General features: G+C 39.6%; 1 protein-coding gene across 4 annotated transcripts; it reads left to right on the top strand.

The window, feature by feature from the left end:
* The first annotated feature begins 1,036 nt into the window (after positions 1-1,036).
* On the top strand, positions 1,037-23,369 carry LOC110987786 (tubulin polyglutamylase ttll6-like). 4 transcript variants are annotated; one of them, XM_087136931.1, is made up of 20 exons: positions 1,037-1,195; positions 4,579-5,029; positions 5,410-5,450; positions 5,766-5,884; positions 6,325-6,455; positions 6,856-7,012; positions 7,776-7,919; positions 8,619-8,704; positions 9,124-9,355; positions 9,771-9,949; positions 10,496-10,684; positions 11,211-11,406; positions 11,684-11,881; positions 12,527-13,159; positions 13,921-14,067; positions 14,802-15,258; positions 15,810-16,119; positions 17,850-17,962; positions 19,870-19,921; positions 20,184-23,369. In XM_087136931.1, the coding sequence occupies exons 2-19, from the start codon at positions 4,677-4,679 to the stop codon at positions 19,890-19,892; spliced, it is 3,708 nt and encodes a 1,235-aa protein (XP_086993057.1). In that variant the 5' UTR covers positions 1,037-1,195; positions 4,579-4,676; the 3' UTR covers positions 19,893-19,921; positions 20,184-23,369. The 4 variants fall into 4 exon arrangements, with proteins under 4 accessions (XP_086993057.1, XP_086993058.1, XP_086993059.1 ...); XM_087136932.1 differs by lacking the exon at positions 17,850-17,962; XM_087136933.1 differs by lacking the exon at positions 13,921-14,067.

The raw sequence follows: 23,369 nt of genomic DNA on the forward strand, positions 1-23,369 counted from the left end.
ACTCATCTTCTATGTATTGAAGTCGAAGTGAATCGTGAACAATCATTTAAATGTGCTAATGGAAAATGATTCAGGCTAAAACAATTCGCTTTGTTCTCATTATTAAAAAATGATGATAATAAGTTAGCTCTCTTTTGGGGGAAGGAGGGGGCCTTCCCCCATCGGCCCGCCTGGATCCGCCTTTGATTATGAAGCATTTAGTCATAGGAATATTTTAGGAACCTGCTGCAGTGTAGTGGCCTTTTGAGAACGTCACTGGAACGATAAGCAGGTAATGTTTGGTCCGATGTTTTTAAATGTGACCACTTTAAATTAGAAAACTATGCATTCCCGAAACCTTCACAAACAAGGTAAGAAAACATAAATTTTCGTTGCTGTGATATTGTAGGTACATTCTGACCCTTAAGTTTTAGTTGCCTTAGTGAAAAGTCAAGCTCAACTGAATTTTTCGAGAGTGTTACCGGCCGAGAAGGAAAAAGATTGAGGGGAATTTCTCTTTCTTCAAAAAGCTTGTAAAAAGACATGATTACGAGGATTATGGGAAAAAAACCACGAGTTTGTCAGCTAGTGCCGCAATATGACCAAAATGTTTTCCGCCGCTTTTCTAATAGAAAAGTATTCTTTATTAGAAACAGAATCTCCCGGTAACATGCTTCTAAAAACAAAACAAAAATCATCCATAATTTGTGTACATTTGGGTAACTGAGCTTCAATTTGGAGCAGACGACAAACGTTTCAGCGGACCTCACCAGAGCAACCGACTGACCAATCAAAATGACACGCTTTTGCGTTGCCCCGCGTTGCATGATTTGTTATGACCGTATAACTTTACGAGAGACGATCGCTCCGCAGGATTTAAAACATAGGACTATACTAGCGAAACGAAAACCGAAATGTGGACCTAGGAATCAAACTTGTCACCATTATTCATTCCAATAATATTCCAATGTGCAAAAAATAAATTTCATTTCAAATACTTGATATAAGCTTAACTACCCAGGGATTTTAATGTTTAGCGGAATACTATACAACTTGCGATTCGCCGATTCGCCGCCATTTTGAGGAGTTTGATCGACATGATCGATGTCAACAGCATCTGCGGAACAAGTGGAGATGGACTTTAAAACATAGTCCTTTCTAATTATAAGCACCATCATTTCGTCTTGAAATGGCCATGCAATTTATCACAACTTAGGTGAGGTACACTCTTCATTATTAAGTATTCAAAAAGTCCTGTAGTTTGGCCCTTAAAGGCCTAATGTGTAGGCTATCTTGTTTTGTCAACATTGAAGGCTCGAGCACTGCCGTAGTACCACGGCTTACGGTGGGGCCCAATGCTAGGCCTAATTGTCGGGGGCAGTGGGGCACTGGGAGATGTCTTCTCTTCTTCCACAAGAGTACAGTCCACCATACGGTGTAAAAAACTATTTTGCACTGCGGTGGTTGTGTGCATGGAGAGGGAGGATATGACTTGTTTGAATTTAAAATAATGATGTAGGGAGGATAAAATGTTCATTGAACATTTTTTCTGTAGTTTAACTTATTTTTGAAGTGATCTTGGAGAGGATGTCATAACTATTTTGATATAAATTTGGATTTGATTGGACTTTGCAACACAAAGAAAAATCGATTTGAAGGGGGGATGTTTTGAGAAATAATTGCACGTGTGATGCAGAGCAAACTGTGACTTTTGTAGACAAAAATGAGTGTGGAGTTTAACTGAAAACCTCAAAATGCATATTTTTGTAAATTTTTGTTCTTACACGTATTTGTGCCTTATTTCAATGAATCAAATGCTGGCTTCATTTCAAATTTCAAAAAATTAAAATTTGAAATTGGAAATTAAATAGAGGAGCTACAGTGTGCAAAAAAGATGAATTTTAATCACAATTTCCTATATAAGAAAATGAGTTTCCAAATAAACAGTGCCCTCACTGAAACCAAAATTTAATTGGTCGATCTGAGTCGCTCTCACAGTGCATGACCATGATGGCAATTAATGCAGCATGCATGGTGGCACAGTGCACTGGAGCCTTGAACGCACTGATGATCAGTAGCTTGTCTGTCAGTATGAGAGATGGTAAATCTGTCCCCCAGTCCTTCCTCATTTTTAAATTGGAGAAAAGATGTGGGCAATGTGACTTCAAAGCGCAAGCGCACTCATTATCAATCTCAATCAACTTGTCTCGGTGATCAATTTGTCTGTCTGTTTGAGGTACAGATGGTTGAGTTGCCCACCTGTCAAGTTGTCTCAACAGTTGAGGTGTTCCCATTTGAGTTGGCAAACGGTTTAGCTGTCCAAGCCCCGTCAATCTAGACAGAAATGAACATGATTGCTCACTGCTGGATTAATGAGCCACAAGTCGTGATTCTGTTTGACCAGTAGTAGCTCCATAATATTCAGAACCTTAGTCCAAGACAAAAAGTGCAGTTCTTGGGGAGGATGCCTTAAGTTTTGCTTCTGGTTGGAGCTTTAAAATGCAAAGTTTGTGGATATCTTTATCTCAATCTATTATGTGACAATGTGCAAAAAGAGGATGGCTTGAATTGGAATACGTGCATGTAATAAAATAAAAACAGCTCAAAGTTTTGCAGGTACACTTCTCTCATAGGGTTGTGCATACAATTCATTGCTTGTTTTTCATCGAAGCGCATGATGCGCTGCGAACTTCAAAAAGGTTTATGTAATCTTAGCATTCAGTTTAGTAATAGGGTGATTTTGTGCCCTTTGGGGTAGGGAACAATAGGAACTAAGCATGGATTTGAACCTGTGGTCTTGTGCTGATGGCATGGGGACCAGTGCTGCATGTCTTAATTGCTAATGGAAGTTAAATACATTTATACAATATCAGTTCAGTGCTGGCTATGTAAGAAAGAAATGTTTGACAGGCAAAATGAGATGAAAAAAGGCAAAAAGTGTCAACCATACTGAACCACTCCACATCCTACAGTAGATGGTACTGAGCTATCAAGCGTGTTAGTATGGCTGCGACTTAATACTAAGCAGTTGCCTGCAACTCACACAAAGTAGCCTTGTTTGTGAATTCTTGTGAAATCATGTCTCAAACTTAAATTGTATAAAGTACTTCAGAAATGTTCCATTCCTGTGTCCAACATGACTCTCATATTTTTGTTTTTGAGCAGTGGAAACTTAAATGATTGTTGGTACCTTTGAAAAGAATGGTTGTTGTCATGAAAATTAAAATGAAGTACAAAAATCCCATTTTTTTGTAAACACTCTATAAATATTCATTGTTTGTGCTAAAACTCGGAAGTGTGATCATTTACCTTGCAACGAGTAGGCATAACGTTAGGTACTGATCTTCTTTTCGTGAAAAAAAGGCCAAAAAATTTTTGAGTTGGTGCCATTAATCATATTGTGTTATTTGGCCAGAGTGCTATTCCATAAACATGCTTATACATGTAAGTGCAGATGGTCACGTTCTCTGGTTTACTGAGAGAACGCCATGTCTTATTTCATAATGTGCATCTTTTGGAATGAAGATGTACATGTATGTGTGTGCATGTAATATGTAGTTTATTTCGCACCATGCATGGAGTTTGACCTCGATCACACAGTGCAAAGTTGTTTGTGCTCAAGCAGGGGCTTGAACAATTGAATGAATGCTCTCATTTTAACCAAGTAGTGTTTTCATCGCATTCTCAAAGAATTCACATGATGTACATGGCTGTCAGCGTTCTGTTGAATTTAGGAGAGAAAAAGTAGAATTTCTCCTGAACAGTAAAATAAGAAAAGACATGTAATACCGTGTCGTGACCCCATGATCAACTTCACTGAAATTAAACCTTTCTTTGTGTGGTTGAGTTACCATTGAAAGTAATTTATGCATGTACCTTTAGGGTACGTGTACATGTAAGTAACCTGACTCTCAACGCCCTCTGCACACACTCACTAGGAATTGTAGTAAATGTATGTTTCTGTTTCTTAGCCTTGAACTCCATGGATGAAGACAGATTTTTGTCTTTCAAACATGAGACATGTTGAGGGAACAAGGAAAAGGTTGAGAAAATCAAGAAAAGGTTATGACTATTTACATGTGAGGTGAAGATCAGATTTTTGCAATGTAGATCTGATGAATCATTGGATTTTTCGTAGAAGCTGTTGAAGAAATCGGTTTCTTTATGTATGAATGTAAATAAGTTTGAGTTTTATTTAGGAATGTGAAGGTAGCTAAGTACTAAAAAAAAGTTGTGTGGGCCTTGACATCTTTGATCTTACTGGCTTATGTGTACATGTACATCAAGAAGTAATTCCATTACAAAACGTTGACTAGCATTTGGAGGAATCAATAGTCACATTTATATTACCCAAGTTGGTGAGGAACATTGTTAGCATTACCTTAATTGGTTTTGAGCATTATGAAATTTCAGTGGCCAGTAACATATGAATACATGTACATGTGTGACAAATGTTGAGGTGGTGTCTCATGATTTTAGTAATATAGTTACATTGTGTGTGCACTAAAGCGAAGGTTTATAGACACACAGTGCTTCAGTTTTCCCCTTTAGACAACTGTTGTAATTCTGTATTTTTTTCCTTCATGTATACTTGTCCAGGCTCCAGTCGGAATGGATACAGACCTTAATCCCAACTTTCCCTTCTTGTGAACCTACATGTAGTCTGCTCTCATTGCACAAATCTGTGCACCAGCACTATGGTGGAGAAACATGCAGACAGCACCGAAGGCCAGACTACCATCCCAGGAGCCGTACAGACTTCTGTACAGCAAACTCCCCAACCAAACCTCAGGCCCCCACGCAGGACAGACAATTATAACAAAGGGATTGAGGAGTATGACGAGCTGCTGGAAGACGAACCCAAATACCAGGATGAAGAGCCTGAGAATGACGAGGAGGAGGAAGAAGATGTGGAAGATGAAGAGGAGGTGGAAGGAGAAGGAGGAGACAGTGGGGCAGAGGATGTGCCTGAGGAGAAGGTAGAAGAAAGGGAAGCAAAGGAAAGGGTCCAGTCATCTACAGGAAAGAAGAAGAAAAAGAAGAAAAAGAAGTAAGATTGTCAGTTTTGCTCCCCAAACCACCGTGTGTTTCATAACAAGCATTGTTATAACGGGCATTACTTATGTGATGTGCTTGTATTTTTAAATGTGAATTTAAGGCAGAAATTTGAATTTTTTTCCCCATTCATTTTTTCTGTAAAGACTTGTGAGGCTCTTTCCCTGCTATATTCAAGAATGTTCAAACCCACAAATCATTTTACTGTGGGAGCAGAGCCCATACTTATTTTAATCAGTGAGTGCTTTGTTTTAAGAAAACTAGCTTTCATGAATATAGTAAATAATTTCTTTAATTATCTGCAGTCACTGCTCCTTTGTCTAACTTTTTGATATTAATGAATTGCTTTATTTTCACTCTTTCTACCATGTATAGGTTTATTGGCATAAACTTAAGTGGTTGCAAATATGATTCGGGTAAGTCTAAAATTTCATCTTCATCAATCTTATTAATACAATTTCTCTGAAGTATGTTTCACACACACACACATATTGTTGTCATTAAGTTATGTACAAAACTGTGTGTTTATATTGGTACATGTATCAGTTGGGGAAAACATTTTCATGCTTATTCTTGTTAGATTCTTCCAGTTGAAACACCTGCAATCATTTTGTTTCCTTCAGTAGCACTCATTACTACTTACAAACACCTGTGCGGTGTGCACCTGTCACATGTTTCATTTGTACTGTGCAGTTTGTGCAAAGTATTTGCATTTGTTTGCATTTTTATAGTCAAGCGCATGGCCAGGAAGTTTGGCATGAAGGAGGTAACTGATGATGAGGACTGGACCCTGTTGTGGACTGACTGCACGGTGTCTTTGGAAAGGGTCATGGAAATGAAGAGATTCCAGGTAAGATGGCAGGAATGGTCCAGAGTATTTGGAACATTGTTAAAAGACCCTTTTCTACTGGACTAACACTTTGTAACGGATGGGATGGCAGCTACACTGCACTGCTTCAGAGGGCATCTGAAAATTTTCAGCAAGGTCTTGAAACAAACAAGTGTTGGTAGGAAAATCCTTGCCCATGAAGAACCATGCTGTGAAACACTTTTGTCCAAGTTAGCAAATCAAATTGCCCATTTAAGAATGGAAAGTGTTTGATAAAGTGTCTGGGTTATTGAATTGGTTGTAGGCAATTTGTCAGCTGTAAATTTTTTAAAATGAGATTCTCATTGCACAGATGTTTATAAGCGAGCTTAATACTTGATGCTTTGGTGTATTCTGTTTTGAGAGGTGTGTTTCCATTAACAAGATTCTGAACTTGTGGTAATTTCTCTTTATCTGAGCAGAAAGTGAACCACTTCCCTGGTATGGGTGAGATCTGTCGGAAGGACTTGCTGGGACGGAACCTGACCAGAATGCTCAAGTTGTTTCCAAAGGAGTATGCCATCTTCCCCCGCACTTGGGTGCTTCCTGCAGAGTATGTGGACAAACTGTTTGAAGATTCTTTGAATTTCAAAGGGTCTGCCCACTGGAGCATTTGTTCTTTCAGAAATTCATATTTGCTTGGCATTTATAATGTTTGAGTCAAATGACCCTCACAGTTTGGTTAATAATTCTAGAAAATCTTTAGTGGAATTAGAGGTTTGTAATGTTGATAATTTGAGTCAAAAATGATCAGCCATTTTTAAGCCATTATTAAGAGAATTTTGTCAAAAGAAATGAATGGTGTGGTTTAGTTCGCAGAATTTCAAAAGTAGTTCCTGCTGTCCTGAAATCATCAGGACAGTTACTGTTATTCATATGCCCTTTAAATTATTCCACATGGAAATTATATGATGGAGTGATTTATGTGGTGGTTTAAATGTTTTTTATTCCAGCTACGGTGATTTCCAAGCCTTCTGTCGAACCAAAAAGAACAAGACTTACATCACTAAGCCAGAGAGCGGATGCCAGGGCAAGGGCATTGCCATCACAAAGAACCCCAAAGACATCAAGCCAGGAGAGCACATGGTGTGCCAACAGTACCTGACTAAGGTAGGGCTCAGTGTTGTGGTCATTATCCAAACGTCGGCCTTAGTTTCCTTTTGGCTCTCTATGGAAAGCTCCGAAATCACATTCAAACAGTAACTGTTGAAACTAAATGAAAACACTGAAAACTTTGGCCTTGTAGTACACAATTTGAAGTGTCTAGCTGGAAAAGATGCGGCATGGAGTCGGACGGTCGCAATGCAGAGGATTAAATTAATGAAGCTGAATATTTAAGTCAAGATGAAGATCATTTGGAAACTCCCCTCTTCTTTATAATGTCAGATTGGGGTGGCAAATTTTGCATCTGACAATGTTATAGTGATTCTGGAGTTGATGTGCTTCACTTTTTTCAGAGATTCATTTTGAGATGTTTTCAATGTTATATTATATTTTCGAAAATTGAGTGTCCAAATGTGACTTAAAAACAGGGCTTTCAGGTAGATGAGGTTCTATGGTTTTGCGTATAACAGGGAGTCTGAAGTAGCCTAGGTTTTCCAAAAGATGCCCCGCATACATGTACCTACTCCTCTAGCTAAACGTTGCATCAGAGAGATGGACCACCTGGTTTCAGACCCATCACATGGTCCATGATTTATCCCTAATGTCTCAAGATGTAGGTCTGCAATTGGTCAGAAGCTGAAGTGTATAACTGAACCATCGCACCTTTAAGTGCCGTTTTTAAAAAAAATGAATAAAGAGCTTTTGTTGAATCATACTGAAAAACAAGTTCATTGTAAACACTTGATTTAATTTTGGGTTTTTTTGGCAGCCGTTCTTGATTGATGGGTTTAAGGTGGATCTTCGCGTCTACGTTGTAGTGACATCATGCGATCCCCTCAGGGTGTACGTCTACAAGGATGGACTGGCTCGGTTTGCTACGGTTAAATACACAGAGCCAACTAACAGCAATTTGGTGGGTAGCTCAACACGTCACAACTTCCCCATAATCCAACCTGAAATCCCTGAAATCCAACACTTAAAGTTTGCTTGATTTGACAAATGTTGTAATGAGGGCCCAGCTACCACCAGGCATACTTGTTACGGGGATTAGTGTTTTGGCTGACTTGGGAATTGTTGCAAGTCATAGGATGTCAGGATCAAAGATGAACATTTGCTATTTTGTTGTTTACTTTTTTTAATATCATTGTACATATTTACTGTTTTTAACGATTTTTAATTGCTGGGCACCCCTGAGAGGTCTCTCCAGGGTAACTAAATACATAAATAAATGAATCCCGCAAAGTAAAAACTAAAGGCAAAGTATTCATTTAAAATCGGATAAGACTTGATGTATGAATGGATTATGGAAGTGTCAAGTACATGTACAATCGAACACCTTTACAACAAGGTCCTTGAGACTGTACAGGTTCCCTTTTTTTTTCTAATGTGAATCCGTTATTATTAGTCTTGGAATGCAAAGAATACAAAGACTTGGGACTTGAAATTTTCCTTGTGATAAGCAGAACATTGTATTGAAAGTTCTCGCATTATCAGAGTTTGACTGTACTCAAATAATGACATACAAGAACATCTGCAGTGACTTGTTCTGATGTCACTAATTGACCATCTCTTTGAAATTGCCTTGAAACAACCATGAGGTTCTTTGTTACAGGATGACGTCTATATGCATTTAACAAATTACGCCATCAACAAACACAGTGCTGACTTCATCAGAGATGAGGAAAAAGGCAGTAAAAGGTGAGCATTTGTATGAGTTGGTGAATCCAGTGTTCAAATTCTCATCCGGTCAGATCACTGGGGCAGCCTATCACTCCAGAGAAAACCCACAAATTAAAAGTGCTTCTGGGAACATGGTGCATTTCCGATTCAAACTGACCATGTTCCAAGATGGTTCAAATTTTGTAGTAACGCTTGTTAAACAGCGTCCACGCAACACCGTTTCCATTTGAGAAAAATGCACATTCTGAGTCGTGCTTGGATCTAGTCATCTAGATCTTCTCTGGCTGCAACTGTGTAAATAATAATTCTGGAGCACAGTGTGTGACAGGACGTTTGTTACAGGTGCCGTTTCCAACCATCGGTTGATGACCAATCCTCTTTCAGTAAAATCAAATGTGACACCAGACCTTCCCATGTTTCCCTTCAATCTCATCCAGACGTTTGAGCACCTTGCAAAGATGGTTTGATGACAACGGCTACGACTCGGAAGCCATCTGGGAGGAGATGTACGACGTGATCATCAAGACGCTCATCTCGGCCCATCCCATCCTCAAGCACAATTACCGCTCCTGCTTTTCCAACATCAACAACAACAAGGGCAGCAGCTGCTTTGAGGTGCTGGGCTTTGACATCATGCTGGACAAGAAGCTAAAGGCTTGGCTGCTGGAGGTTAGTCTTGGTAGATGTTGGCTGATATTCAATTGAACTTGAATTTTTTAGGCATCTTGCTGTGGGATGTGCAAAATTCAGAAAACTCATTATTTTAAAATAGGATCAGCCATGAAACATTCAAATGCTGGTTGCATTTTTCATCTCATATTGACTACCTCTGTTACCTGTTAAATGCACAGAAGCTTAGATCACACCATGAGAATTTTAATTTTAACTACAAGAGATTATGGCATAAATTGTCTTTTCTTGAATCCAGTTGTATTTTCATTTGCCTCCCATGCAGTTGAGCACCAGCAAAAGTGATGAAGATGAACGATTGTTTAAACAGTCAACCCAACATATTCCTCCCCTTTTCTGGATTGTTAAATCTTTTTTGCACATTTTCTAAATTGTTCTTGTAATTCCTTTCCAGGTGAACCTATCCCCCAGTTTTCACACCGATCACAGATTGGACAAAGAGGTGAAGGAGGGACTCCTCTTTGACACCATGAACATTATCAATCTGACGCCGTTTGATCGCAAGAAGTGTCTGGAGGAGGAGAGGAGGCGAGTCAAGGACAGACTGCTTCACAGGGGCAAGAAAGAACCCAAGTAAGCCTGCCGTGTCTTTTCAGTACCAAAATAAAATATACCTTTGCTGCATCCTATTGGCTGTGCTTAGTTTGTCTCACATTGACATGATACAGAGAAAAAATTAAATTGTCACGGGCTGTACAAAGATGTTGAGCGCTAAAACTTTTGCAAAACTTCCATCAAACTGTCAAGTGTACGGTGCATGAGCATTAGTCAAGACTTCTCTCTTTAGCTATTTGTGACTTGTGAATAAATGACTTTCTTTGAAGCTTTTTTCATTGTATAGCGGTAATTCCAGAAATTAGGGGTCCATTTTTTGGTGATCCTGTATGATTTTACAAGTTCAGAACGTACTTTCTAATTTCCAAGATTGATAAATTAATGCAAATTACCTGCCAAACAAATAGTAATAGTTTGAAATCCATTCCGGTGAGGTTTCCATGTCAAATAACAAAGGTCAGATGTAACAGGGACACAAAAATGTCACACTTTTGTACTCCTAATATCTAGAATTACCCATAGTTCTGTTGTACTTTAAATTTGTTTTTCATTTCCTTGGAATAGGAAAGAGGAATCTCTTGAGTCACTGGCGACAATTCAAGACACTCTGATCAAATATGAAGACGAACACATAGGCGGTTTCACTAGGATTTATCCCAGAGAAGGTAGTGAGAAATATGACAGATACTTCCAGCATAGCGGCTCTCTGTTCCAAGAAACAGCTGCCTCCAAAGCCAGGGGAGAATGCGCCAGGTAAGATTTAGAAGAAACTCTTCGTCAGTTTTGATAATGTTTTATTTTGTTTACTAAAACCAGCTTATATAATAGCTACATGTTTTTTTTTTCTGAAATAAAATGAGTGTTATCAATACAGGTTAAAGTATCGGAGAAAGATTTTCACTTTTTCATTGAAAGCAGCAAATGGAAAAGTTTAGGCACAGAGTCCTTTAGCTTCCCTATTCCTTTATTTTAAGTTTTTATGAGGTTTATCCAGCTTTCACGGACAACAAATTTATGCAGATGTTGTATATGCAAAATATTTCTTTAAACTTTAATATGTTTTCTCTTTCCCTGTCTGTTGGTCTCCTTTTCTAATGTTAATGTCTTAAACCCCTGTTTGCAAGTGGCATCCACTGGCGGCTTTTTGGAACTTAAATTCCCTAATGAACCCATCAGTGTGTTGCTGTGCCACGTTTGTACTTTTTTATTAAATGATGTACGCTTTTCCAATTTTCCATCCGTAAAGAAAATTTCGATGTTTCTTTAATTACTTGTAAAGACAACAAAGAGAAGAGCTCCGGCTGAAACAAGAAAAACTTGAAATGATGCTGAGGAAGAAACCAACAGAAAGAAAAGACCCCGAAGGGACTAGACCAGAAAGTCCCGGCAGAGAGAAGGTTAAACGGCGGAGTAGAGTCACTATACCCAGGGTAGCCTACGGAAAACGTCTCAACCAATCCAACTCACAAACCGAGGTAAAACTTCGGGTCAAAATTGGACATCTACATTTCATTGTTGCATTTTGAGTGCCTTTTATACAATTAGACTGCTTCTTTAATTGGCAGGAGAATGCAGAGTGATCATAACAAACTGTTGAGGTGCGAAAGGGTTATTTACCTACTACAAATACAAAAGAAATGTGTACTATGGTCCCTCTGTTTATGTATTCATCTTCTCATAAACTAAGTATGGGTCAGATGTCTAACAACTTACGTGCAACATCAAGTGACATATTCTTCGTGCACACTGCAGGTCAAGCAAGAACACGAGTTTATTAACACCAAAGAGCCAACGGACATTCTGGAGGAGGAGGAACTGGAGAGGGTCAGCGCTCTGCTCCAGCGCGATAACCTGGTCCGAGGTTTGGGGGTCGTGGAACACGTCTACAGGTTACTACACTGCACACCCGGCACAGTTGGGGTAATGAAGAATGCCGAGAGACAGGCTAATGTAAGTAGGTCATTGGGTTGGCGTTGGTGGTGGGGGTGGGGGTGTAGGTGTGTGCTGTGTGTGGCAGTGTGCGAAGCGGCTTAGTTGTGATCATTTCATGGCTTGGTTTTACTTCGTTCCCATCCTGTTTGTTTTGGCATATTTTATTGCAGGAACACAGTTGAATTTGAAAATCTTGATGTACAGTGGAACTTCGCTATAACAAACACTGCTATACCGAACATTATAAATTGTGTCCGTGACTGAAAATCACTGTACCAAACAACTGGTACACTGAACATTTTGTGTGAACCCTGTCATGTTCGTTATAGCGACGGTCCACTGTATATCAAAGTGTGTCACAAGAAATCAGAAATCATTTTGCATTTGAAATAGTTGTTGATTCTTGAAATTTGAGTAGATTGAGGAATTAAAATATTGTAAAAAGATTGTTTTGGTCCAAGATAAAATGCATGTTTTATGTTCTTATGAAATCAACCTTGTTGTAAAGATTGTCGCTAGTCCATTTGAATTATTGGCATGGTGTTTTCAGTTTAGAAATTTAGCATTCATGTATAATTAACACCTCTCTTTCTCTGCCTGCTACTGACCAAACTTGACGCTTTTAACTTAGCTCTCTTCCCTTTCCTTCCTTGCACATCTAAGGCACTTGTAGAGCACAATAAACCCTCCCACCTCTGCACCCGCCGTCTTTGCACCAGTAGAGTAGCTCACCAGATGAATGCTTTCCTCCACCTTGAAACCCCTCCTGGCCTACGATCCCAGTCAACCAACCCTAAACCCCTCTCCAACCTTCACCCTCCCCAAGCCGAGTCCCGTAAGCTGGGACAGCCCAGCGCCCAGTGGTCGGAGGTGTACACATACAGCATCAACCTGGCCAACAATGAGGCCCAGATAAATGACGTATTTGTCAAAGATCCCTCAGCCATAGCCGCTCAGGCTAGCCGGTCCCACAACAACTCGGCAGGCTCCTCTCAGATCATTATCCAGGGTTCACATGGCAGCCGGGTTCGGTCCAAATACAAGGTTATATGCTGGCCAGCCGGCTGCCAGGAACCACTGACTGTACACAGCATAGGCAGGAGTAAGCGCTTTGTACACGTTAGGCAAAGGAATGATAAACAAGCTAGGGAGATTATACCCCATCCCCCTCAGGGCTTGATGCCACACCCACCCCTGGGATCCCAGGTGTTCCATGGACTGACAGAGGAGGATGTTGATCTGGATAGTGCTATGAAAAAGCGGGATAGTGTGGAGACTCTGCAGTCAATTAGTGAGGTATCAAAGTCTTATGAAAGTTTTCCATTCAAGCTGATGGTAGCAGTTCAATAGACTTCACTCTTATAAACAAATTCAGGACCAAAACTTTCTAAGATATTCTTCAGTAGTTACCCTCTTCATTACCTCGCACATATTCATCTGCTTAAAAAAAATTCAGTACCACTCATTCAGATCAGGAACACAAAGAGGAAGTGTGTATCAAAAATAATTAGGAGTTACAGTCTTTTACATGTGTTCAGAATGCTTTTTGATAACTTTTGGCTTTGTCTGGATGTAGCAGTGACTGAGTCTTCCAGGCAGCAAATACTCACCACAGCCTTTGACATGCCTCTGTGTAAAGTCACAATGACTAGTCTTTTGCAGAGGACCGGCCTTTTGCAGATGACCAATTTACCCCAAACGTTTCCTTTTCACTATTACTCAACGTCCAGTGAGCGCATTTCTCACATTCCTTCCAGTCAGGGATCTTTATCTGTCTGCAGCACTGAGGAGATCATTCTCCAACATGTATGTTGTCCAAGTTGCAAAGCGCAGTCTTTGAAACCACATAGTAGAAAGAATAGGACGAATTTGACTGCTACTTCACTTTCATCCTTGCCTAAAAGCACCTGCAGTGAAAGATTGCTTTGTTACTGCTTGCTGTGGTTTTTATCATTGCACCAATTTCATCGCCTTTCTTGCACCCATCCTTTACCCATTCCTCATCCGTAATCACCTTCATCATTGTCTTGCCTCATCTTTCCCGCTGTCTCCTTCAGCATGAGCTCCAGGACCTGTCTGGTAAGAGTAGCCGGCTGACCTTCAGTGACCACATGGCTATCACCATGCCGCCGGATGTCAATGCTCTACGCCCCAATAACCTCCCATATGCTGCTCATAACCCGCCTTCATCTTTCACACAGCAGGTGATTGGAGGTTCTAAAAAGTCGTGAGAAAAAATAACCTTTAAAAAAGTCGGGAAGTTGGGGAAAAGTCATATTATTTTGTCCTACAGTTTAGGAAAAATCAAAAAAATGTCAGGAATTCAGGAGAAATATGAAAATGGTTTGACAAATTGAGGAAAGTCACATGTCGTGGAAAACTATTAAATTACCATTTTGGAGAGTATGAAAAACATTGAGAATTCCAAAGAAAATTTTGGAAATAACTATCAGCAAATTCATTTCCATAATGTTTCAAAAGTTTGAATAATTGTTTGCAATCCGTTGAAGGCATGCAGCTGTAATTCTTTCATGTTTGCCATCAATTTGAATAGGATAAATGTTGCTGTGCATCTGTATGCATGAAATTAGCCCTCTAGTGTGGCTTAAGAAGTGTACATGATCGAAATAATAGTTGCATGAAAAATACATTTATGGTCTATCAAAGTTTACTATTTGTGTAAAACGGTGGGAAATGTCATTAACATGATATGTACATGTAATACATAGTTTCTCCAGATTAGTCATGCAGCACATTGACATTTGGCTCAGAGCATCATTGGTACTTTGGTTAACTAACTTTTGATACATAATAACGGACACTAATAAACAGAAAAGTAGAGAAACACCTGTTAACTTGAAAGCCAAATACTTCTGATACTAATTCCTTCAAGTCCCGCGATAATACCATCCCTCTCACCGTCCAATTGTCCATTTAGATATCAGCGCCTTCATCAACGGCCATGCGTGTGCAGCCCCACCCTCCTGCCCACGTCACCAGTGGCCAGTGGCAGTCTGTGCTGGCGAAAAATGGCCGCGTCCCCACCCACAGTCAACAGCAGCAATCCACCCTCAGCCAGAACCCAAATCCCACCGCCGCCACCACCCTCCAGCAGAGGTACCGCTTTGCCCCCAGGAAGGGGTACCCGTCCGGGGGTCGTGAGGCCCGGCTGGCCAGCACTGTGGTGCCCGAGGTGGAGTGGAAGCACCTGGCGCACCTGCTGGACCCAGAGGGTAGAGGCATGGCCAACGCAGGCGGGGGCAGCAGGTTGATAACATCCACCACGCAGGGTCAGAATGATTGGCGGTGCGGGGACTGCGCAAGCGGGGCTGTGTTGCACCACCCTCAGGAGAGAAGGATACTCAGTGCGAATGCCAATCAAAGAAGAGATCCCTGTAAGTACCCATACCAAGAAGTGTATTCCATCAGGCAGAACTTTGGGTTTGCATAACGAAACTGTGTCTTTCTTTGCCTGCCTGATGCAAAATGTAGAAGTAAAATACATTTCAGCTACGTGTAGTTTCCTTTCCCTACCATGATTTTCACATCCATGTATCAGCTTCATTATACACAACAGAATTTTGGAAAAAGAAGCCATTAAAGTTTTACATGTATGTACAACTCAAATACAATTGATTCAAACAGCCAATGCTTGTAATTAAATTGTCCTCTTTAAATTAGAGACCAATTTACCCTCTTGCATATATTTAGGGCTATTTGGCATAATGCCTGAGCTTTCAGATTGTACCACCATACTTTTCTTTGGTGGGGTATGAAAGGGTGGCTAAAATATTCCAAAAATTGAAAGTTGCAGTGGTTAAAGCCTGCATGCGTCTTGTATGATGGAAATAGACTAGGTACCCTTTCTTTGGTAAACATTCAATATGTACATGTGTCCTGAGTAGAATAATTACATGTATTTGTTAATATTTCTTATCCTCATCAGCTATGAATCACACAAGACACAACCCGCGAATCGGTGCAGTCAACAGCACCACCAATCTCACGACGGTGGCCATGTGTGCCACACCACCCAACATCTACATCGGCGGCGCCAGTAGCAACCACAACTTCCCCAACCTGATCCGTGTCACCCAGAGCCCCACATCCGGCGGTGCGGCCACACTCAACCTCTCAGTGGTCTCGGGACCGGCGCCCGTCCTGCACAGGCCTGAGCTGGGGTCGGCAGGCAGCAAGCACTCTGTAGGGCGGGTCGAGCGATTAGGAAGTGCCAACATGAACGACGGCTATCTAAGGTAAAGTTTGGTTTTCTGAAGATTTAGTTATTTCCCAGTGACCCAAATTAACACATTCTTTAATAATGCTGTATATTTGTATTTTTATAAACAGCGAGTTTATAATGAAACTGGCTATCGTATGACAGTCCGTCAGAAATGACAATATTTTGATGGTTTGGAGGGCCCGCTTTTTTCTTTGATTCAGTAACTAGCAGGAAAAACTAACATTAATCTAATGCATAAAATAATGTGTGTATTGCTGTTGTGAATTAATAGCTTGGCCATCCAGTTGGTACCTGCACGTTTTGATGACATTCTTGTTCATGGTGGTTTGCATAGATGCAAATTGTGTAAAAAAAATAACACATGATTTATTTTTGAGTAAACCTTTCATTCATTTCTCTAAAATACTAACACAGCATTCACTTTAGTTGCGTATTATTACCAACAAATCACACTTTCAAGAATTAACTTACCTTGATAAGGCCAAGCACAAGAGGGCGCAATTCACCACCACTACTGCCTGACAAGGTGTTGGACTTCTGAAGTACCATAGAGAATATCAAGTGCTTCCAACCGAAAAATGAGACTTTGATCCTGGATACCAAAAAATACGTTTATCAAAATCAAACAGTGATTGCAATCTTATCTATCTGTGAAGATACAATGGCCTGTGCTGAAAAATTTCATTCTCAGAAATTGTTCACAGATGATGAGGGTTTGAGGGAATGTCATTCTGAGTTAATTCCTCCTTAAGGAATCATTGATTGATGTCTGGTTATGACATCTGTATCAGTGGACGTTCTTCAGGAAAGATACTTTTAATTCAAAAGTCGCTGCTCCAGTTAAACCTCAGGAGAAATGTAAAAATTCAAAACGTGCAACTTTTTAAAGTCAGATAATGGATTTTTCCGAGTGCAGAAAAGTAGTGTTTGTCATAATTTTTGTTCTCCTTTTTTAGAAATCATTGGGATAAAAGAGCATTTGTGGTACTGGAATTAAATAGAATAAAATTTTGAATATGGAAAATTTGAAAAGAAGGAAACAAAAATGAAATTAATTCAAAACTGAAAAAGTAAAATCATACTAAAAATTCTTTCAACCAACTAGTATTAAATAAGCAATGTCATTGAGTGGTCTTTCCTTCAATTGACTGATCTTTAAGAAAATATTAACTTGCTAACAATTCCTCCCCCCTCAAACAAACCTAGTGCTTTCAGTTGTCTGCACTATATGACATTATCTCGTTGTCAAGTTTTAGATATGGAGTGGGCAGATAGCATCCTTTTGTGTCAAGTCAGGTAAACCCATACCTTGTCAGACACATTTTCATTTGAAAATAGTGTATCGTGACATAAAAAGAGACCCGAGATTATTTTTGACCCTGTTTGTTATGTTTTCATTGCTGTTAAAAGAGGACCATTTATCGCGCACATTCCTCGAAGAAAAGAACCCCAAGGCTCACACACTCTATATCAGTTGCTTATTTCCTCAGAAACATTGCTTTCACGTGATTGTAAATATCATTAATATGTTTCCTTCATGTCACCTGTAATACCAAGTTTTAATCACTTCCACTCCTCACTTGTCATTAATTTATCCGTGGTTTCTGATTTGTGCATAATGGGCAGACTGCGAGAAAGAATTCCATCAGAGCTCAGTGCCTCTGCAAATATACATGCCCTTGTGTTAACATCTTGTACTAACCACCCTCTAATTGTAACCCCCCCACCCCCTTAACCCCACAGCAATAAGCACAAGGCCCCAGGCCTGCCCACCGTGGCCCTGAAACTGTCTCACAGGCCCAACTATACATCCTTGTGCGTGCCGATGCCGGGCGTGGCACGGCCCAGCCTCAAGTGTAGGTCTGACCGGCATGAATGTGTGCGTGTGTGGCTTGTCCCCTTTGCATGGCTTTATTATGCTGCTGCTGCTGCTGCTCATTCAGCCAGGCAGAGACCAGCTAAGATAAAAAAAAAAGTCTGTCATCCTTTGCTCTTGTGTCAAGTTTTTGGATGTGGCAAAACATGAATGTGCAGGTTTTGATTTTATTGCTGAAGCTTCGTGGGTGCCTTTCCAGAAGGTGGTTTTGAAAGTGTTGTTCTAAAAATCAGCATAATTTGCAAATAGCGATTTTGATAAATCAACACATCATGCATAATGTCAGTTGGAAGAAATCTGATGAATTTCTTCATTGAAAATAAATAATTGTTCAAACACTAAAATGGTTAGAGGATAGATTTAACATTTCCATTTTTGCCCCCTTGAATTCGACCATCTCCATTTAATATAACTAACGCATACATGTAGAGTGCCAAGCCAAAAGGCCTTCACATCAAGCTACTTTTTCTGTAATTTGATACATTATTCTTTTGTTCACAAATTGATAAAGACAAAGTGCCATTGCCAAGGTTTCCAGGGTCCAAAGATATGTCCCTTGAAGAATACTTGACAGGCCAAGTGGTCTTTGCCAAATTGTTGGCAGAGCTCTGAAGCTTCTCTGTATTCCGCCTTTAAACGAAGCAGCATCTGGTAATGTGATTGTTTACTCAGTTGCTGAACATATTTCAGGAATGTCAAAATGAAGTATGCCAAGTTCTAAGGTGAAGCTGATGGTCTGTAGAATCCCTTCATTGAGATAGCCAGACACTATTGCAATATGCCATACATATGCTTTTGGCTGCCGTCTGTTGTCTGTGGCCTTCACATGCTTATTTGAAGTTTAAACGGGAGGTATTTCCATCATTTGCATTTGTGCTTCAGGGTTTCAGTACATCTGTAAATCCTTAAAATATGAGAAATATTATGTTGTTTGTACAGACGCACCTGCTGGTCAAAACAATTATACATGTAAATCTAATCATTATTCTGTACATTGAAAGCCAGAGGTCATATACGCTTTAGCCGAAATTCTATATGACATTGTCTGGGTGAAATTCCTTCTGAATTCCTGGGCAAAATAAGCAACTGGTAGCAGATACAGTGTACAGGCAATTGATAGGAGTGTTTGGTTTTGGAACGGTTGTTTTTTAATGAAGCTGCTGATGCATTTTTTTGGATTGCTATATAAGCAGGCTTGATTTTGGATTCAAAATGCCAACATCCCTACAGTTCTTACATGCCCTCCATTGTTCCACGTCAAGAGTTTCCTTGCATGCCGTGTGATATGTGGTATTCACTCTCAGGCCGTTCAGAAAATGTTCTTGTTCATTGTCACAGGCTTGCACAGATTTGTATAATAATAGAAAGTTCTGCTGCACAACCAGATGTCATGTATGATTGTGTGTGAGCATAAATAGACTGGAGTGAATCTGTTGTTGAGCAGTTGTTTGTCAGGTTTAAGGCATGTGTGAATAATTTACTCCCTTGGCATTATTGTTCTGTCACTAAGAGCGTATTTTCAAGGCTATATAAATTGTGTTGTGTAGAGAGTTCTTGTGTTCCGGTGACCAACTCTGATTTTTATGGGGCTCAAATGTTTGTGTTTTACTTGAGAAGAGTGTTTAATGTGGATTAAATCCGAAATTAATGAGCTCACTTTTGTATGAAAATAAACAAAGGGGGTCTCAGATTGAAAAGCTTCATTTGAGAAGTATGTTTAAATCCAAGTAAATTTAAGAGCTCAAAATCTTTTCTAAATGCTGATGTAGGTGTGTTTGTTTCAAGTGTAACTGTCATTAGTGGTCATCAGTTGGGAGAGTCGTTTAAATTAACTGCAGCTGCTTTGTTCATGATTATGATAATGTTATTGTTCTCTATCCATTCCAGGTCAACAAAATCACAAAGACTAAGAGGTACATCCAACACACTGAGACTAAAGGTAAGCATGTCTATTCATGTGGCCTTGGGGATGTTATTTCTTCTAATTAGCACGAGCAGGGATAATCCATGACTGTAGAATATGAAGCATTTCTAATAACATATCGCACTTCAGTACTTCTTTTGGCTACTCGGGAACTACCCTCAGGCCCTGGCTTCCCCAAATGTGAAGACTTTGACTTCAAACATTTGACATAAAGCTATCCTATTAGCTCAAATGTAATATGCAGGCGTATTGTTCTGTTCCCTCCGTTTGCATACAGCAACTTGAAATGCGTGAGAACCATGCAGTGGTGCTGAGTTGACAACCTCGACCAGGACTAGCGACATCATTGACTTCATCTTGAGCACGTCACCGACTGGAAACAGCCAGGTACACCGGTACAGGACGCCCTCTATTGTCAGATGACGAGAGTGGCTCCATGTGGCTGTCTGGTGTGTCTGTTGCTTGTTGGGTACGCCACTGATCCACGAGAATGGAACAGTCCGTGCTGTAAATGACTAGTCGTCTACCAAGGGCAGCTTGTGCCTTTTAACCTCTGTGCTATCTCGCTTACAGAAAGCTTGATCGTTAAATACAGACATAGCACATCAAGTGTTCCATTTTCCTTTCTTTTAGCACGTGCCTAGCATGGTTAAGGCTAACGTGACTTGTAAAATCTGATTATTATTTTCTGTTAAGCCTAATATGTTTTGCACTTGGGACATCAGTGCTCAAACTGCAATGTGTGTGCCCTTAGGTTATCATTGTGGAAACCCAATTAATCACATTTGAGAACTAAAGTGAATTCCAACGAAGTGCATGGTTGAACACAGTTCAAGAGAGGTTTTATGAATGTCATGTCACGATCACCAATTCTAGTCCTTTTGTTTATCTGTTCAAAAACTGCCCACTGAAACTGAGCGCTCACCAATGCACAGGTGTCACTTTGAGGAAAGCGTTGCTGCACATAGCCACTGGAGTACAGGGCACTAGAACATACCTAATAGCTGCCAGATTTTCTGCCTGTAACAATGTTTTTTTTTAAATACTTATTGAGTGCTTGCATGACATTCATGTACATTGTATACAGACTTACTTATGGTTTACATGCATTTGTATTTCTCAGCTGTTCTTGTAACAGTACATCTGTCCAGCAATGTACATGTACTGTAACATCAGGTACACAACTTGCTCAGAGGTGGACCATATGTGTTTTGGTTAGCAATAATTTTGGGAATTATTTATATTTAATGGTACATATTTTTGACATGGTAATGAATTTACCTATTTCTTGTCAATACTCAAGACATTCAAAGTGAACATTTTGTCGGTGGGGGGGCGCATTTGATGGGTTATTTTCTGTAACCACTACCCGATTGGTAACTGTGTGCTGTTTAATTGTGTAAATGGTGAAATGAATCTAAGCGAGTTGCTCGAGCTGATTACTTTCACGTAGAATAATGCAATACATGTACATGTACATACATTTCCGTATCAAGCCTCCTGTAATGTTCATCCTACCAAAGCTAAACATTGTGACTGCAGAAGATATCTAAGATGAGGTCATACACTGTTAATGACCCTCCCTTGATGCTGTACTGAGTTTTTGGTTTGCAGTCTGCAGTTGGACTCCAACTGTTTGATGTTGGGAAATGCACAGTGTGAATTTATTCTGAGTCACGACCACCATGCTTGTATTTTCTGGGTTTTTGTGTTACTGGTTTTAAGATGTTCACTTGTTAATGTTTTTGATTTTACAATGCAATGCCATTAACAAATGCGCAGGCTTTGGTTTACTTGTCACATAAAAAGTCCTCTTTTTACATTTTATTCCTGTTTTTTGTTGAAAATGTCAATGATTGGTATACTTTCCACTTTCTCATTCCAAATCTATTTCTTTTGGTTTTGGATAAATCACAAGTGTTTATCTCCTGAGGGTGTTTGATATGAAATGTCAGTTATGTTCAACTGCGGGCTTTCCTAAATTGAGGCCCTAACGTTCTGTTGTGTGAGGATGAAAAATGTGAATATTAACACATGTACTTAAATGTGTGAGCATCTGCCAGATTTAGTGGACAATTTGTATTCAGGACCAGTCTTTCTGTCAAAGTGGCGGCTATTACAAAGTTTACCAAAGTTTAAAATTTCTCCAGATCTTTAAATCAGTTATTTCTTATCTTCCTCAGCATTTTGCCACCCTTGACATTTATGTGGAAGATCGTCTACAGTTGACTTGAAATAACCGTAACTCAGTTTTAATCTTAAAGCTTCCGTCCATTCGTCCTATTTTGAATTGTTCTTTTAACTGTTGATAAATCCGTCCTTAGCACTCAAAAAGTGCCTCTGCAGTTGCCAGTGATGTAATATGTGTATTCTGTACTTTTGAAAGCAGTCAGTACAGATATTTTGTTTTTTATTCTTTGTTCCAAGTTACTCTCAATTAGTAAACTTACATGTGGCGTGCACACAAAATAAGCCTGTGATGGATGTCTGAAAATGGACAGTCACTCGCTGGTTTTTGAAGGATTTGTTTCTACTCCACCGTCGTTCCTAGGCCTACGCTTGCAGTATTTGGGGATTAATTCAAACTTGCGGAAATTTCAATTGAAAGGAAGTTTTACTGTGGTGAGGTGTCAGTATATTTTCTTATAACAGACTTAAAACAAAATCCTCAATTTATATTGTTGATTCCTAGGTTTTACGCAAAATGAGATCGTTGAAATGACTTCCTCTTGAAGTAGATTTTTTTATTGGGAACTAAAGATGTATATTTTGTAAGTGATGTTGCCAAAACTTCTGTATAGTAAAAACTAATTCCAACTTTGTGTGTACATATTACATTGTATTATACTTGTAACTTCAGGTTTTATAGCATGTGTGCTCTGCTTCTATGCAGATAGCAGTTAACCTTATTTTTTTCAGTTCTGCATGTTCTGCGAAATAATGACGATATTCCTTGCATTTAGGTTAAATTAATGACGTTAATTTTACTTTTTTTAGTTGGTGAAGAAGGTTTCACTAATTGTCGATCAGATACAAATCAAATAGGAAATCGAACTACCTATAGCCTAGTGGATCAATTAGGGGAAATTATTAAAAATATACACATCCTGGCTCAACAGTTCATGGATCTGTGCTGTGGAGAAGCCTACATTGCCTCTGTGGCCGAAGCACATTTTTCAGCCATCCAGGGGGTTGACATTTCGCCATCCCAGATTTAATTTCAAATTTAGTCTCTGCAGACATGTCCTATACAACAGACATCAAAGTGAATTTCAAATAATGAATTGTTTTCACGTTCAGAGAAAGAAGTATTTTTGTTTCATCTCTGTTCCTTTGACACTACCTTGATTTTTTTTTTTGCAGTACAGTATTAATCACAAGAGTTTCTATTATTGCATGCGATATTGATATGATTGCAGCCACGTATTTAATGAAAATAAAAACTTGAAGAGCTTCATTCAAA

Source organism: Acanthaster planci, linkage group LG05 (genome assembly GCF_054643075.1).
Source record: "Acanthaster planci isolate LZ-2023a linkage group LG05, COTS_SCS, whole genome shotgun sequence".
Classification (NCBI taxonomy): domain Eukaryota; kingdom Metazoa; phylum Echinodermata; class Asteroidea; order Valvatida; family Acanthasteridae; genus Acanthaster; species Acanthaster planci.